The 19,143-nt window shown below is 39.0% G+C and overlaps 1 protein-coding gene across 1 annotated transcript in view; it reads right to left on the bottom strand.

Annotated features, from left to right (window-relative positions):
- The window catches only part of LOC124616744 (armadillo repeat-containing protein gudu-like), a 159,061-nt gene that overhangs the window by 11,194 nt on the left and 128,724 nt on the right, over positions 1-19,143 (bottom strand). The window contains exon 10 of the mRNA XM_047145113.1: positions 9,581-9,802. Coding sequence (XP_047001069.1) covers positions 9,581-9,802 — 222 coding nt within the window. The remainder of the gene's footprint in view (positions 1-9,580; positions 9,803-19,143) is intronic.

Below are 19,143 nucleotides of genomic sequence, written 5' to 3'. Positions count from 1 at the left end.
ACTGGAAAAGATAGGAAGACGTGGTAGCTCTTTGCAAAAAACAAATGAGTGTGGATAGCTTCAATGTGGAAGAAAAGAATGCATTAGTAGAAGTTTTCACAGTGTATGGAGATGTATTCCATCTACCAGGTGACAAATTGTCACATACATCCACAATGGCACACAGACTACCAACAGCACCGGAACATGTGGGGAAGGTAGTGAATGCTAGACCATGCAGCATACCGTAATTACTGAAAGCTCTAGCCCATGGAATGCATCTTTGTTAGTTCCAAGAAAAAGAGATGCCAGTGGTAAACAGAAGTGGATAATTGTAGTGGAATGCAGGCTGTTAAATGACTTCACAGTAAGTGACGCATTTCTGTTACCAAGTATCTCCAGAGTCTTGGACCAACTAGGACAAGCAAAATACTTCTAGGCACTTAACTTGCAAGTGGACCATCATATACTGACGTATGAGCAGGACAGAGATCAGATAGCATCCAGCTCAAACTATTAACATTGTGAGTATAAATGAATGCCAGTGGGAGTGAAAGGAGCCCCAGGTTGTTTTCAATGACTGATGAACACAGTTTTGGCAGGTCTGCAAGTGATAAAATGTTTTCTGTACCTAGATGATATAATGTGTTGCAGAAGAAACCTGCAAGAGCATAATGAGAAACTCACTTTAATTCTTGATAGGTTGCGAGAGCACAAATTACAGCTGCAACTGGATAAGTGTAATTTCTTAAGAAAAGAAGACATTTTCTCGGGTGATTTTATTATGAACCAGGGAATCTCACTGGACGTGACAGAGGTGGAAAAGATGAGTTCTTTCCACGGCTAAGAACAATGAAGGAATTGAAAAGGTTTTTAGGATTAATTGGATACTACTGATGACTTATTGCAAAGTTTAGCAAAATCACAAAGCAGCTTCATGAGCTGCTAGAGAAAGGAGAAGAATATGAATGGGTCAAATGAAAAAACAATGCATTCAAGGACCTAATGGAGAAATTGTTTAATCCACCACTACTTCAGTACCCAGATTTTACAAAGCCATTCATAGTGATGACAGACATGAGCAGTCCATCTCTGGGAGTAGCTCTATCCCAAGGCAAAGAGGTTAGCAAATACTCGCGCATTGCATAGGCATCCAGGTCATTAAATAAGGCAGAATCAAACTACAGTACCACAAAGATGTATAAGAATATGTATGGAAATGTCCATCACACCAAAAGTATAAGTTTACGCTGTCATAGACAAAAATGACACTGGAAATAACAGACACTGAAAAAATCGTATTTGAGATGTGTTCAATTGATATAGTGGACCCTTCAGAGGTATCAAGCACAGGAAAGAGATACATGCTGGCATTCCAAGATGATTTAAGTAAGTTTACCTTAGCGGTGATAATAGAAAGGCAAGATGCTGAAACAGTAGCAGAAGTATTTTAGGAATGCATGAATTTAAGATATGTAGTTTCATGAGTGCTTTTAACTGATAAAGGGTCAAATCTGTTAAGTGATCTTTTTAATAGGATTTGTAAATTTTTGTGGATTATCAGAATACGCACAAAAGCATACCATCCACAGTCAAATGGTGCACTAGAAAGAAGTCACTGTACACTGACAGAGAACTTGATACACTTTGTGATTGGGGATCAAAGTGCATGGGACAATTGGGTACCATATTCAATTTCTGTATTGAACACAACACCACACAGTAGTACAGTTTATACACCCTTTGAATTCCTGTATGAAATATCGGTTAATGTAGCAGAATATTGCAATGAGAATCAACTTTGGTAAGTTATGACTGCAAGACATATGTGAACAGATTGAGAGCTAGAATGCAAGAAGCACATGATATAGCAAGAACATTGATAATACAACAGAAAAGGACTAACAAAGAACAGCATGATAAATGACAAAATCCAAAAGAATTCAAAGTGCATGATAAAGTGATGCTGTATCATGAGACAGTAAGACATGGCAAACCTAGGAAGCTACCCTCACAGTGGTGAGGGCCACATGAAGTAGTAAGGATAAACACACAGAATGTAATTATAAAAATGAAAGGAAACGAAGAAATGGAGGTACATGCAAACAGATTAAAACAGCATGGCACAAGTAGGAGGGACACTAGTACTACTAATGCAAGTGCCAACACAGAATAATTGACAATGGATTCTAAAGCTCCAGAAATAGAGAAAACTTTAGGATTGTACTATGATAATTTAGGAGATGTGGAAATATACAGTATCACTTGAAGAATTGAAACATACATAAATTTAAGTGCTATGACTGAGACTTCCAGGTGGCTGAAAAGCATGGAAAATTGGCAGTACAGAGAGGTATGGACGCTCTGAGAGAACTTAATTTAGGCTTAATAGATAGTTGCTTACTTGACCAACAAGTGACATTCCATACAGAAAGAATAACAGAATTACAGAAGTTGGTACATGAATTACCAAGGCACAAGACAACAAAGAAGAGGAGCCTGTTTAAATTTTGCCAGCCAGGTAATAAACTATTTAGCACACTAGACATAGCTGATGCTACATATTATAACGAACACAAAAAAGTTGGTAAATAGAAGAGTAAGTATGATAAAGAAAAATGAAAACATGTTAAAATTTGGAATGGGAAGAATACAAACAAATGAAAAATACCCTAGCTAATGCACAGAAGGGCATATTGCAACCTCACATAACAAACCCTGTACAAAATGTGAAGTTCCTCAATTTAATAAGAGATGAACTTAAAGACATTAAGTCCCCTGTTCCTCTAGTCAAATAGTCAGGATATCTCGTGTTAATGTTCATCAATATAGATGTATTTATAGCAGAAAGGATATTAGGATACATACTGAATGTTCCCTTAATTACATGTTTACCTTATACAGTACATTTCCTTTACCAAAAGAAATCCCTCAGTCGAAAGTGAAGTATATTTTCACCCACCCAGAAAAAGAGTTTTTACTTAATGATGATGCAAAGAGCCAGTAAGCAAAATGGTCAACAAAACAACTAGATTGTTAAGAACTAAGTAAGAACAAAAGGCTTTGCAGACAAACATTTACACTATTGTCAACATCTGATCAGGAAGAGTCTAAGGCAAAGTTGCTTCATACTATAAGTGTCTGTGTAAAGAGAATTGCACCTTTAAATCAAAGAACTGGACACAATTAAATAGTAATGGGTAGTCGTACATGGTTCCTAAAGAGAAAAGTCTGACAGTACTATGTGAGAAACAAGATCCAAAGGATGTATTACTAGAACAAGTTGGAAAAGTCAGCTTCTACAATAAATGTTAAGGATATGGAACAAGAGCATTCATACAGACAGACTGAATAATATGCACAAATACAACTGAGGATGTAATATCACAAATAGAGTAGGAACTGACTGTGTAGTAAATAAGGAGAATACCAACAGCATGACTCACCTTCTCTGTTATCTTATTTGCACTGTCAGTCTTCACAAAATGCATTACTCTGCAAATTTTCCTATTATGCCACAGTCCCAACATCTCATTTAGTGAGTTTTGATGTAGTAACTGTTTTTACAAAGTTACCTCTTGCTGATCTCTTGGTACTAATTGGTAAGCAGTTTCAGATGGGCATCACTGCTTTGTTTCGGCACATCCTGTCCTCAATCTATTTTATGTTCAACCAGGAATATTTTGAATAAACTGATGGCATCACCAATGGCAGCCCCTTGTCTCCTGATGGCTAACATTTTGAGGAAAGAGCACGTGATCAGTGGTTCTGAAACAACTGTCTTTTGGAGATACGTGGATGATACTTTCATAGTGTGGCCCCAAGGAGAAGATAAGTTAATGGAGTTTTTACATCATCTTCATTCAATTTACTATGGAATTAGAGAAAGATAGCTGTCTCCCAATTTTACATGTTTTGGTTTGACAGAAGAGTGACGTCTCTCTGGGACATTCTGTTTACCGTAAGCCCACTCACACTGATTTGTACTTACTCTTCGAGTTGCCATCACCCATCACTACCATAAGTGTGCTGAACACCTTCGTACACAGAGCGCATACAGTGTCAGATGCAGTTAGTCACCTAAAGACTTTGCACATTTAAAGACAATGTTCAGAGACAATGGATACTCCACCCCACATTCTCAGCTAAAACCAAGAACTGGAAAATGGATAAAGAAGAGAATGTGCCAGCAAAGTTTCTAGCTTTCCTTCCCTTTGTTGGAAATATTTCCTTCAAAATTGCAAGAATCCTTAGTCATTTTCAGGTGAAAGTGATTTTCCACCCACCACTAAGATTTAGGACCTGCTGGGATCAGTGAAAGATAATTTGTTATTGCGGAAGGTGGAACTTACAAAATATCTTGTCCGTGTGGTACAGCCTATATAGGACAAACATCACACACAGTAGAAGAATGCTGCACAAAACATACATGCTGCACTCGCCCTTTGCAACCCAGCAAGTCTGCAACTGCAGAACATTGTATCTTCAATGGACACTCAACGGACGATGACAAAATATTAATTTTGGCCACAGAAACTTTTTTTTTGACACTCCATTATAAAAGAATCCATTGAAATACACACCATGGAAAATCTAATGAACCCTGACAGTAAGTACCGGTTGAATAATGTGTGAAATCGCGTCATCTCTGAGATTTGCTCCAGACGAAGACACCAGAATGCTCTGATGGCTGCGACGTGCGGCAATGCCGAAGACAACTGATCTTCGCAGATCCACCAGTGAGGGTGCTGCTGCTGGTTGGTGTGGTCCATCTATCACCATGACTCTGACACATTTGCGGCAGTACTCTCAGAACGCTATAGAGTGCGGAGTGGAGAACATCCGTCAGTCTTTGATGGCTCACTTGAAGATGACTGGCAGGTGCCCAGTCAAAATATAATGGATGGATGTTTATGATGATCAGCTTTTAGAACATTTAATTCACCAGGAAAATTTTTAGTTTCACATCAGACGCCTTTACGGGGAGAAGATGGGCTCACATGAAAGAAATTTTGACAAGCTGTGTGGTAATAAAGCAAAACTTTTAAGTTCTTTAAGTTTTTTTAATGAGATGACAGGACCATGGCATAATACCAAAATTTGCCAAAGTGACACATTTTATTAAGACTGTCACTGCATGGAAGATAATAAAGAAGGCCAGTCATGCTATTGTTGAGAAGAGAATTTGCTATATGAGACAAAGGTTGGATGCCATTTCAGAAGAACTGTTCCATCTATATCTGAAGGTTGCAGCCCTTCTGTCTCCTGTATCACAGGATTGGGTTGATGGAGTGACTTCAGCCTAGTTTGATTGGATATATAAGGATGCAAGCTCTTGGCAGATGCCAAAATTTTATTGTTTGGTGCCACACCAGCTGTCACCACAGGGAAAAACTGCACGATGTTCTACTGTCAACTTCTCAGAGAAGAACTGCGATGATGTGATGCTGTCTGTATTGGGTAAAGGACTCAATTTTTCATGTACACCTCATGCACTACCTCCGATAAGTTTTGTGAGTAGCATTGAAGAAGTTGTACGATGCTTTCCTATGGATGCTGCCAAACAAATAAGAAGGGGAACTTGCTGGGCTCTTTTGAAAGCTCCTCCTCAATGCAGTAATATAACCTCTGAAGAAAGGGCTGCACTATGCAGTCTCCAAGAGGATCTGGACATAGTGGTGCTGAAGGCTGATAAAGGTAACTCAACTGTTTTGTTGGCGCGCCTGGTTGGCCGTGCAGTCTAACGCACTGCTTTCCGGGCGGGAAGGAGCGCCTGGTCCCCGGCACGAATCCTCCTGATGGATTTGTGTCGAGGTCTGGTGAGCCGGCCAGTCTGTGGATGGTTTTTAGACGGTTTCCATCTGCCTCGGTGAATGCGGGCTGGTTTCCCTTATTCCGCCTCAGTTACACCATATCGGCGATTGCTGTGCAAACAAGTTCTCCACTTACGTGTACACCACCATTACTCTACCACGCAAACATAGGGGCTACACTCATCTGGTGTGAGACATTCCCTGAGGGGTCCACCAGGGGCCGAACTACACAATAACCCTGGGTTTGGTGTGGGGGGTGGCAGAGGGGTGAAGTGGACTGCGGTAGTCATTGTGGTGTTGTGGATCACTACGACTGTGGCGGGGACGGAGCCTCTCCATCGTTTCTAGGTCCCCGGTTAACATACATACATACATACATACAACTGTTTTGTTACCTTGTAGTTTGTATTTGGAAGAGATCTATGGCCTACTTAGGGATGCTCTGTACAGGAAGACTGATCACGACCCTACTGCAAGATGCAATGGAAGATGTGTACATTCCTGCATTGTTCCTCATTACCTCCAAAGACCATCAAGTGGTTAAAACCACAGGGGAGCATACTGCCAAGATTGCATACAGCGCAAAGATGGTCTTCCTTTACAGCCTACAGTGAGTAATATTGATGCCGTCACATATGATTCAGCCGGACATCTTGCTTTCTTGCTGAGACCATTGCTTGGCGAATGTCCATGAGGGCTCTCTATCTAAGTAGTTCAGATATTCTAGTGAGTTTTCATGTAGTGTCTCTTTTTACAAAGATACCTCTTGTTGATTTCTTGGCACTAATTGGTAAACAGTTTCTGGTGGGCATCACTGCTTTGTTTTGTCATGCTCTTTCCTCAACCTATTTTGTGATCACCCATGTCGCTCTTTCCTCAACCTATTTTATGATCAACCAGGGTATTTAGAACAGACTGATGCCATCATCATGGGCAGCCCCTTGTCCCCCCTGGTGGCTAACTTTTTTATGGAGGATATGGAGGGAAGGCACTTAAATCAGTGGTTCTTAAACCAACTGTTTTTTGGAGGTACATGGATGATACTTTCATGATGTGGCCCCATGAAGAAGATAAGTTAATAGAGTTTCTATGATGTCTGTTCAAATATTTCCGGAACATTTGTAATGTTACACCAGTGGTGTGAAGGAGCAAAATGCAGTTAGCATACCTGCACACACCTGTGTTTAATGTGCATCTGCTGGAAGTTTCATTGTTGTGTGTCTGTTAGTTATTGTTCAGTGCTGTACTGAATAGAATGTTGTGTAGCACAGTTTGCGAATTTTGAGATGGCAGAATTAGAGGAACAGAGCATGAATTTTGTGTGAAACTCAAGAAAACCTCTATAGAGACAAACCAAATAATGCAGTAAGCCTGCAAAGACTGACTGTCCAAAAGATTGCAGAAGAATGTAACATTTCAGGTCGATCATATTGAAATCCTGATGCAGCATCCTGGAATGCATCGTGTTGCATCAAGTTCATCCCATGGCTCATGAGTCAAGACCAGAAAGATCTTCACCTCACAATCTGTGAAGAGCTTTTGGATCATGCAAATGAGAATGAGATGTTCCTTAAGAGAATCATAAACGGTGATGAGACATGGCTCGCCGGTTATGATATTGAGACCAAGGTTCAGTCTTCACAATGGGTCCAGAAATATTCTCTACCCCCAAAACAAGCTCATCAGGTCAGGTGACATGTCAAAGCCTTGCTGGTAGTTTTCTTTGACTTTGAAGGATTAGTTCATCATGAATTCATGCCACAGAGTCAAATTGTTAATTGAAGGCACTATCTGGACGTGTTGTGATACCTGCAAGAAAATGTTTCAAGGAAAGAGCCTGAAATATGGCAAGACAATTCATGGTTCTTGCATCATGATAATGCACCTGCACATTCATCCCTGTTGGTGAATGACTGCAGCACAAAAAATGAAGTCATTGTGCTGCCTCATCCTCTGTACTCTCCAGATCTGGCCCTTGTTGTCTTTTTTATTTCCAAAGTTGAAAACCCCAGTGAAAGGATGAAAATTTGCAATGACAGATAAGATAAAAGAAAATTCGCAGACAGTGCTTTGTGCAATCCAGCAAGAGGCATACCAAGACAGCTTCCGGAAGTGGAAATGGCTTTGGGAGTGGTGTATCAATTGTGGAGGAAAGTATTTCAGAGGAGACCATGCACAATACATAAATGGCAAGCGTAGAAAAATTGTGTGGACAAAGTTCCAGAATGTTTTAAACAGATCTCATAATCATATTAACTCCATTCATGAGAACATTCGATATACTATTGAATTACAGGATAGTTGCCTCCCAAACTGGATGTTTAGGTTCAACAGAAGAGTGACTGGGAAATGGATAAGAGGAAAATGTGCCAGCAAAGTCCCTAGCTTTTCTTCCCTTTCTTGGAAACATTTCCTTCAAAATTGCAAGAATTCTTAGTAATTTTCAGGTGAAAGTGATTTTCCACCCATAATCTAAGATTTCAGACCTGCTGGGATCGGTGAAAGATAATTTGTTATTGCAGAAGGCTGGAATTTACAAAATACCTTCCCAATGTGATATGGTCTACATAGGGCAAACCACAAGCACAATGCAAGAACCTGCACAGAATATAAATGTGCACTCGCCTTTTGCAACCAGAGAAAGTCTGCAATAGCAAAACATTGCATCTCCAATGGACATTCAATGGAGTATGTAAAAACATTAATTTTTGCCCCAGCAACATCTTTTTGGGACTCCATTACAAAATAACACATTGAAATATGCACCACAGAAAATCTAATGAACCATGACAGTGGCTGCTAGCTGGATAATGCATGAAATCCCATCATCTTTGAGGTTTGCTTCAGACGAAGATTCCAGAATACTCCGATGGCTGCAGTGAGTGGCTACAGTGAAGGCAGCTGATCCTTGCAGTTCCACCAGTGAGGGCACTGCCACAGGGTAGTGTGGTCTATCTGTCATCATGACTCTGACACATGCGCGGCAATATTCTCAGCACTCTATATAGGGTGGAGCGGAGAACATCTTCATAAGTCTTCAGTGGCTCACCTGGAGATGACTGCCAGGTGTCCAGTAAAAATATAGTGAGGTGAAGTTAATGATGACTGGTTGTAATCCCACAATCAATTTGAACATTTGTAATTATATCAAATGGAACCATATGGAGAGAAATGTAACAAAAATATACGTTAATGTCTAAAAATAAATGGTTTCTGAATTGATGCAACTCTAAGGAGTACTACCAATTACCCAGGGAGTGGAGGTGTCATATCCACAGAAAACAGCCAAGTCTTGTAGAAAAATAGTGACAGATGGAGAATTCTGTTACATCTTAGAAGACTTAGGGTGGTGCAAGGAAAAGTAACAGGGCAATCAGTGGGCCAACCAGGCCCCAGCATGTCCAGCAGTCACACATAGCGATAATGCTATAAGCTATGAACACAGAGTGATTCAAGGACATTACATAGTACCATTGATAAGCAAAGCTCCAAGTGTACTCAGTAAACATATTGACAAAAGCTTGCTTGGGTTTCTTATGCCTGTAATTCAGTTCAAGTACTTTTGCAACATAGAACCTACTTTCTGTCTTTTTCTTTTATTAGTATAATTGTGGCATTGTGAAAGATATGTTATTTCAGTATAAAGTTACCCTATCAGGTACAACTTCACCACCTATAATAGTTACTGGTATGAGGCAACTCACAACATCTTTATTTCAATGGCTAGTCTGACAGATATCTATCTTTAAAAGGTAGATGGCTAAGTTTATAATACAGAAACAGCTTACTGGTAAAACTCCACTCTGCTGCATAATTTGACAATTAAGTGGATATGCTGACAGCTGGAAAAGAGCATTTGCAGCAGCACGGCAAACAGCCTGGTTCTTTGATACCAAGTAATTGACAATCACAGGGATACACCCGAGCCGGCCAATTTCATATCTGTTAGCATCCACTGCAGAGACATTAGCAATTGCTTGTGCCAGATTTTCTCGGAAAATGTCTTCTTCCTATAATGAGAGACATAAACTGGTAAAGCAGCAAGAGAACAAATGAAACTGATGTAGTAAAATTATTAACTATATGAAAATCATGGTAGCTGTTACAAAAAGGTTTCACCTAGCAACTTCCTCCAAATTCAAATGGCTCTAAGCACTATGGGACTTAACATCTGAGGTCATCAGTCCCCTAGACTTAGAACTACTTAAACCTAACTAACCTAAGGACATCACACACATCCATGCCCAAGGCAGGATTCGAACCTGCAACCGTAGCGGTCGCGCGGTTCCAGACTGAAGCGCCTAGAACCGTTCAGCCACGCCGGCCGGCCAACTTCTTCCATGTTTGAAATTTTCAAACCAACCAAAAACATGCACTGCTGATTAGAAAGTAATTAAAAATGAAGTAAAATATTTTCAAGTCAGTCTACATCTACATGCATAGTATGCAACCCCCACTTCTCCATTAGGATATCTTCTCATTCCATTTCTGTATGGGTCACAGGAAGAACGACTGCTTAAATATCTCTATACACTCAGTAATTGCTCTAATCTTGCTTTCATGGCGCCTGTGAGAGTGATACTTAGGAGGCAATAGTATATGCCTAGTTTCCTCACTTAATACTAGTTCTTGAAATTTTGTAAATATCTTATCCCAGGATATCTGGCGCCATTTCAGGTTTTCTGCATTTCTGCTACTCTCTCCTGTTGGCTGACAAACCCACATTTTAAAAACCTATTCACCCAGTGGTGCCAGGAGAACACACATATAAAAAGGTATTGAGATTTGCAAGGCTGCACAGCTGTGGCTCCTTCTTCTAGAAGAAAGGTTGAAGGAGAAGGAAGAGAGGTGAACAAATAACACATTTTGCAATGTGTACCAATGTGAAATGCGAAGGAATTAATGAGGTTCCGGAAGGTACAGACAGGGATGTGGAGTCATGCTGACTCCAATGGCATAGCAAGCTGCACTAGTTTTCTTGGCTGAGATTCCATGACACGAACAGCCTGATCCAGGTGATCCCACAGTCTCTTGACTGTGTTTGAATCTAGGAAGTTTGGTATCCAGCAGAGTGCAGAAAACTCATCCAGTGCTCTTTGAACCATGCACATACACTGCAAGCTATGTTGCATTCTCCTGCTGGTAGATGCCATCGGGCTGAGGAAACAGTATGTAGGGGTGGACATAGCCCCGAAGGAGAGATGTGTCCTTGTATTGAGCCATTATGCCTTCCTGAATGATGAGGTCACCCAGGGGATGGCACAAATACATTTGTCAGAGCATAACATATTTATGAACTGCCCTTTAAAGGTGTCAGTGGATCATTTATGTAGGTTACAAACAAGAATGGGCCCAACAGTGATCCCTGTGGCACTTCACATGCTATGTTTGCCCATTATAAGAAGAATGGAACATATTGTCAGGTGAGTACATGGTTATAAATACAAAATCAAACACAGGTAATGCAGGTGAAAGTCTAATAATGAATAAGAAAACAGGAAAGTGGGTACAATACTATGAACAGCATAGTGAACACATTATCATAGCCAAGACAGACACAAAGCCAATACCCATGACAGTACCACATGTTTATATGCCAACTAGCTCTGCAGATGATGAAGATATTGAAACACTGTATTAAGAGATAAACGAAATTATTCAGAAAGTTAAGTGACAGGAAAGTTTAATTGTGATGGGTGAGTGGAATTCAGTAGTAGGAAGAGGAAGAGAAGGAAAAAATAGCAGCAGAATATCGACTGGGAAAGGAATGAAAAAGGAAGTTGTGTGGTAGAACTTTGCATAGTTTAGTCATCGTTAACACTTGGTTTAAGAATAAGAAAAGAAAACAGAACATTGGGAAGAGACCTGGGGACAATGGAAGGTCTCAGATTTGTTGTATAATGGCAAGACAGAGATTTCATGACCATATTTTAAATTGTACGAATTTCCAGGGTCTTATGTGAACTGTCAGAATAATTTATTGGTTATGAACTCTAATTAAAACTTAAGAAACTGGGTACACCAGTACTAAGCAAAATAGGAAAAGGTGTAAGGAATATACAGAGAGGCTGTACATGGGAAATGCACTTGACGACAGGGGAAGATGATGATCCAATTGTGAATATGATACTACAAGAAGAATTTGACACAGCACTGAAAGAGATATTTTGAATCAAGGCCCCCTGGAGTAGACGATATTCCCCCAGAATTATTGAGTCCTGGGGTTAAACAGCCATGATAAAACTATTTCACTTGGTGTGCAAGATTTATGACACTGCCAAGCTACCCTCAGATACCAAGAAAAATAATAATTCAAATACCAATGGAAGCAGTTGCTGACATGAGTGAATATTACTGTTCTATCAGTTTAATAAGTCATGGTTAAAATAATGATATGCATTATTTACAAAGAATGGAAAACCTAGCAGAAGCTGACCTCAGAGAAGACCAGTTTGGGTTCTGGAGAAATTTCTACATCTACATCTACATCTACATGGATACTCTGCAAATCACATTTAAGTGCCTGGCAAAGGGTTCCTTGAACCATCTTGACAATTCTCTATTATTCCAATCTCGTATAGTACATGGAAAGAACAAACATGTATATCTTTCTGTATGATCTTTGATTTCCCTTACTTTATCATGGTGATCATTTCTCCCTACATAGGTTGGTGTCAACAAAATATATTCGCATTTGGAGGAGAAAAACCCCTTTGTTTTATTGATGTCCACTCCAAATCCTGTATCATTTCAGTGACACTGTCTCCCCTATCTTGCAATAATAAAAAGTGTGCTGCCTTTCTTTGAACTTTTTCGATGTACTCCATCAGTCCTATTTGGTAAGGATCCCACACTGTGCAGCAGTATTCTAAAAGAGGACGGACAAGTGTAGTGTAGGCAGTCTCCTTAGTAGACCTGTTACATTTTCTAAGTGTCCTGCCAATAAAACACAGTCTCTGATTAGCCTTCCTCACAACATTTCCTGTATGGATTATGAAGATAAGAGAAATGACATGTTGTAGATGCTTATTTTTTCCTCACTCCATTTGCAAGAGGAAGAGAGAGGAAAACACTGGCAGTGATAGAACGTACCCTCTGCCATGTGCTGTACAGTGTCTTGCAGGGTATGTATGTAGTGTAATGAATCATATTATTATTATTTCCCTCATGCTTTTCCTTTTATATATATAAGTTATTTCGTACCAACAACAATGATGCTGGGATAGAAACAAAACAAGTAGAGATATGCTCTTCAACTGATGAATTTTTGTATATTCATCTGTTTGTCTCTAGAAGTGGTAGTGAGCAGGTTCTGCCGCATTAATACTTTTTAAAAATGTGTATTTGAACCGAACATTAAAGAAGTGCTATAAAAAGTTATTAGGAGAGCAAAGTTTACTCACACATTCACGACGAACATACCTGTCAAAGTAGACAAGAAAAATTTGCATATTATATTTTTATGCCACTATTCAATGGTGACCATTCAAAGGACAGCGCCAAGCAGAATATGAACAGACCTTTCAATTTTTAAGATAAAAATTTTTTTTTTCGCAATAAATGATTCATTTTATAGTTACAAGAAACTAATGAGACCTTTGTTGCATTTGTTACATGTCTATGAGATTGAGACTAATAAAAATTTGAAGGAGCAAATTAAAATTAAATTCTGCCTACTAACGAGATGCGCCGGCAATGCAGATTTTAGCGGTAAAGGTAGGAAGCCGCTATGCTGTACGCTTATATGGCCGCAATTGGTGCCATCTCCTCACCATAGGTAATCTCCTCTCCTTTCGAATTAATATTCTTTAAGGAAAGTAGTCAACATTAAAGTGCAAAATAATTCATTCAGATTCTGTAAGACTGCATCAAAGAATAACCAGGTCATTAATGAATATGCCCATAAATCTAATTAAATTGAAAAGTACCAATACAAACAAAATTTCATGTTTAAAAATCTTTTTTTTTCATAGTTTTGTTAAACATTGTTCACAATGGATTCAAAGGAAAAATTCATTACAAAATGCATTATGCCAAGATGTTGCAAATCTGAGCTTGGCAGTTGAAAGTGACAAGCCAACTTGTCAACTGGCCTTTGGCTACTGAAACAACAAGTCTGGCGTCCCACTATTAAAAAATGATGACACTGGTAATATAACTAATCAAGATGTCACTTTTATGACGCTTGATGAGACAATTTCTCAGTTCTCACGGGAAAACATTTTTTCACATAGTGAAACTGAAGTGCGCGACTGTGAAAATTCCTTTGATTAATTGCTCACAATGTTGCAAATGCAAGAATAGGAAACAGTTCATGAAAGCAATGCAAATACTAGCGAGACATGCAATTTGTCACTGCTCATGCAACTAATAACGCAGCAGTTTACACAGCAGTTCACAGGACATCAGGAAAATATAGGACAACAGTTTGCACAGCAATATAATTCATTTAACGATTTCAAGACTAGTATTAGTCAACAGTTCAGGGAGGTGAACAAAACTATACACACTGAATTATCCGGGAAATTCACAGAGCTTGGTAAACAACTAAAAGAAGAAATAATTACCGACATGTCACGCAATATAAATACATTAAGGGAAAAAATAACATCTGTAGACTATAAACAGGAACAACCTGCAGGCGAGTTACAAAATCTTAGTGAAACATTCTCCAACTCAGAAGATGCAAACCAAAGTAGATATGTTGGTAAAAAATTTGAGAAACACAGTCAGTGAGCTGCTAGTCATTTGCAAAAACCTACCTACAGAAATACACAAGCTGAGTATGAGTAGATCAGTTAAGTTTAGAATCAGAATTTGCCATAAAACAGAGAGATATATTATGTGCAGATGAAAAGGAAATAACTGGAAAAGCTGAAGTCAGGATGCTGGATAAGGGAAGCACCCTTGCTGAAAAGGTAGTGTCACAGTTGCAAAATTTATGTAGATACTGTAGAAGAAGCTCTAAAAGAGAAAGAAAGTCAACTTCTAGCTAAACTAGAATCAGGTTTAATGGAAGCAGAGGAAACATTACGAGGCAGTGTTGCCAAAACTACTGACATTCCAAAACAACATATGACAGAAAACAAACCTATGCTTTAAGAGAAGTTAGATATGTTCACTGATTACCCACAATATGGGGTTAGTCCGTCGAAGGAAAACAGTGAAGGTTGCACAATGCAACAACACTTGCCAGAAGTTGGGCCTGTCGAGCAAATGGTGCAGAAAGTGGCAACTGACACTGAATAAAGAAAAGTGTGAAGTTATTCATATGAGTATTAAAAGAAATCCGCTAAATTTCAATTACATTGTACGTCACACAAATGTGAAGGTTGTAAATTCAACTAAATACTTAGGGATTACAATTACAAATACCCTAAATTGGAACTATCACATGGATAATGTTGTGGGTAGAGCCAACCAAACATTGTGATTCATTGGCAGAACACGTAGAAGGTGCAACAGGTCTACCAAAGAGACTGCTTACCCCATGCTTGTCCACCCTATTCTGGAGTATTGCTGTGCGGTGTGGGATCTGCATCAGATGGGACTGATGGATGACATCAAAAAAGTACAAAGAAGGGCAGCTCATTGCTAAGTAGGGGAGATAGTGCCACAGACATGATATGTGAATTGGAGTGGCTATCATTAAAACAAATGCGTTTTTCATTTTGACAGGATCTTCTCGTGAAATTTAAATCACTAATTTTTTCCTCTGATTGTGAAAACATTCTGTTGGCACCCACCTGCATAGGGAGAAATTATCATCATGATACAATAAAAGAAATCAGGGCTTGCACAGAAAAATTTAAGTGCTCATTTTCCCGTGCGCTGCTCAAGAGTGGAATGGTAGAGAGACAACTTGAAGGTGGTTCATTGAACCCTCTGTCAGGAAGTTTACTGTGAATAGCAGAGTAATCACATAGAACGTAGAAGCACAGTTGCCATGCACTGTTTCACAAGTGAACATTAACATGCCTGTCACTGATGGCGCCGCTTGTTTGTCAACATTCCTTGTAGATGGGGCTTTACTTAGGCATCGACAGTTTCTGATATTTACTTCAGAAGGGAAATAACACACCCTGTGGTCTTTATCAGGGCATTTCAAAATGTTTTACGTCGTACCTGGACCAATGCCCAGAAAATTAGATTTGTTGTTGGATATACACAGGGTGACGTTCTGCTATGGGCTATGGACATGGCGGGATGTTGCCACTATTATGAACAGTTTGAGAGAGCATTTGTGGATGAGTGTTGGTCTGAGACCATACAAGAGAGGCTCAGATGTGAAGCATTCAACCCAGCTCTGTTCAATAGTAAGTATGGAAGCTTAAGGGGCTTTTTTGAAAATTTTAAAGAGCTGTCGTCCTGCACACAGTAGGGAAAAACTCATTACCATCCCGGACCACGACACCGAATACTTTCTATCTGTAGTGGACTCAATAGATTTGATATATGAAGAGAGACCAGTACAACACAAGCCTTTTAATAGGCTGATAGCGACACAGAGATTTACAGACCAACAAGTAAACAATGCATTCATAGTACAACATTGATGGAAACTTTACCCCACACAGTCCTATGGTAATGGTAATGGTAATCACAATAGCAATGGAGAAAGCCATACTTTCAGAGGTGGATATAAAAGAAATAGGCAAAAATTTAGCAAAAACAACTACAATGGCTGAGTAGCATATGGCCAGCCTGTACAGTATGTACAGACACAAGCTATCAACAATAATCAGCCAATCACTTGGCAAACACAAAACAATACAAACAACTGAATAACCCACAGACCGCAGAACTTGTCCAGCAAAGTCACAAACATATGTGTAATATTATCCAGAGGCAAGGAGAATGTCAGTCGAGAGCTTCTCAGGGTACTAGTTGGTGTAATCAAACACCAACAGTCCACATAGTGTAAGTTACGCCTAACCCAGAGACCAATGCCACTGCGACACCAGAGAACTTGAACTGTTCTGTGATCTTGGAGGAGAGTGAGGGGACGAGCTTGATCAACACTTGCTTTATCAGATATGATCAAGGTAGGTATATATCCTCTAAGTTGTACATATGTATAATATTATTAGATTTAGGATGCTGGAAAATCACATTCCAGAATTTATCTTGTTAGCTGATAAGAAAAATTTTTGTTTGCGTTGTTTTTCTAATATGTAAAATGCGTAAATGATAAGGTGAGCGGATGTAACAAGGAAGAATTTTACTTTTACTTGTCTAGATATGACGATATTTTAAACTCAATGCTCCGCCTTGCATGTAGCCCAGTTGTAAATGAATAAATGAACTTGTGAAAGGCACAGTAGCATACAATGCAATGTACAACTCGCTGCAATGTTAGTAGTAACAGAGCGACACAGCGCACACGCACTGGGGAGAAATCTAGACAACAAACCGCAAGGGCGTGCGCACCAGACAGACACAGCTGAAAGTGTTGGAGCACCGAAAACAAACAAACCCTATGAGCTGCAGCCTGCATTAGCATTTTTAAAGCCTATTGCATAAACAGGGACATAGAAAATTAAGGGAGAGTCTATGCTATAACTAAGACTATCCACACAAAAAATGCAAATGAAGATAAGCTAATGGATTATACACACAGAAAGGGATCCTAAACTTTGATATATTCACTGAAGTTACACTACTATATACATTACATCTATATATTTATAAATTTAAGTATTGAAAGTACACACACTAATTATAGCCAGGGGACCAGAAAACTCTTTCTGCAGGTAAACAAGTGAGTACAATATAAGTGGCAATCTGAATAAGAGGTCACATCACACCTATAATACACTTTATCTTTCAGATTTATGAGGTAAGTAGAGATGCACACATGACATTAAATGAGTTTGTGATAGCACAACTGCACGCTGAAGTAAATGAATACATGGTTGAATATATGAAAGTGGTATTAGTGACCATCAAGCCACTCTACACTTATCTATGAAGATTTAGTTTTAAATTAGTATTAAGTTTTTTCTTCCAGGGAATGATGCATTGACACATCCTAAAGTGAAGAAAGATAAATGCTTGTCGAGCGTTAGGTACCATATAAACATAAGAAAGGGCTGCAACACAAGTAAATATAGTTGCAAGTTTATGATAGGTATGAATGTGATAGTGTGAAAATATGTGTAAAAGAATACAGTTGCAGTACATGGCATATCACGACGCTGAACTAAGGTGGAGCACTATCAAATAATCAAGGGGTCACCTAACTACTGTGAGCATCAGTTACCCATGATACCATCAAACACCTGATTTACACAGAAATTTTTTTTACATATTTATCACTCATATAAATGCTGTTCCACACTCATTGGGCATAATATATAGTATTGATGACACAGCTCTGTATACCTCAGCATATGAAATGGTTCATCCTTTATACAATGAACATAACCGGTAAATATTGAGCTGCACTTTAATAAGTATTTGATACAATTGGTATCGTCAGATTTTCATTGTGTTTATAAACAACAAATCATTTTGTTCCCGGGACCACAGTTAAGTTGAGTTCCATGATGTAGCTGAGCACATAAATGCCTTTCTGTGAAATTTCCTCAACCTTGTAGCGTATGGATCCGTCCTGGAGAATGCTAGAGGGGCGAAGCCATGACTAGTTATTTGAGCAGCGCATAGAATCTATAGTAGCGACTATTGTTTGCCGGCCGAAGTGGCCATGCGGTTAAAGGCGCTGCAGTCAGGAACCGCAAGACCGCTACGGTCGCAGGTTCGAATCCTGCCTCGGGCATGGATGTTTGTGATGTCCTTAGGTTAGTTAGGTTTAACTAGTTCTAAGTTCTAGGGGACTAATGACCTCAGCAGTTGAGTCCCATAGTGCTCAGAGCCATTTGAACCATTTGACTATTGTTTACTTCTTTAATTCCTTGAAATTGATAAATATGCTCCGACAAGAAGTCACTGTAAATTTAAATGAAATGTATGTCAATTTATGCCATAAAGGAAAATAGAATCTATTATGAATGTTATGTCAAGAATGTAAAACCAAACGAGAGCAAAGAGTGTACTCATATAATTGGAATTAAAAAATGTATTGAAATTACAATTTAATAAAATGTACTAAAACAAAATGACAATCAGACTAAAATGTACATAAGCAACGATAATGGCATGTCAGAAAATGAATAGGATAAGTTTATTTCTGTAGTTGTATTTGTATTTTTTTGTTATGCATATAGTATATGGAAAGGATACTACAGAAATTTTGTGTAATGCAACAGTATGAAAGATGTTCAAAAACAAAGCACAAAAACCTGCCTGAAAAGTGTTAAGTGTGTGTGTGTGTGTGAGATATGTGTGTGTG

This window comes from Schistocerca americana, chromosome 5 (genome assembly GCF_021461395.2).
Source record: "Schistocerca americana isolate TAMUIC-IGC-003095 chromosome 5, iqSchAmer2.1, whole genome shotgun sequence".
In the NCBI taxonomy this organism is placed as follows: domain Eukaryota; kingdom Metazoa; phylum Arthropoda; class Insecta; order Orthoptera; family Acrididae; genus Schistocerca; species Schistocerca americana.
This window is presented reverse-complemented; position numbering and strand designations above follow the sequence as displayed.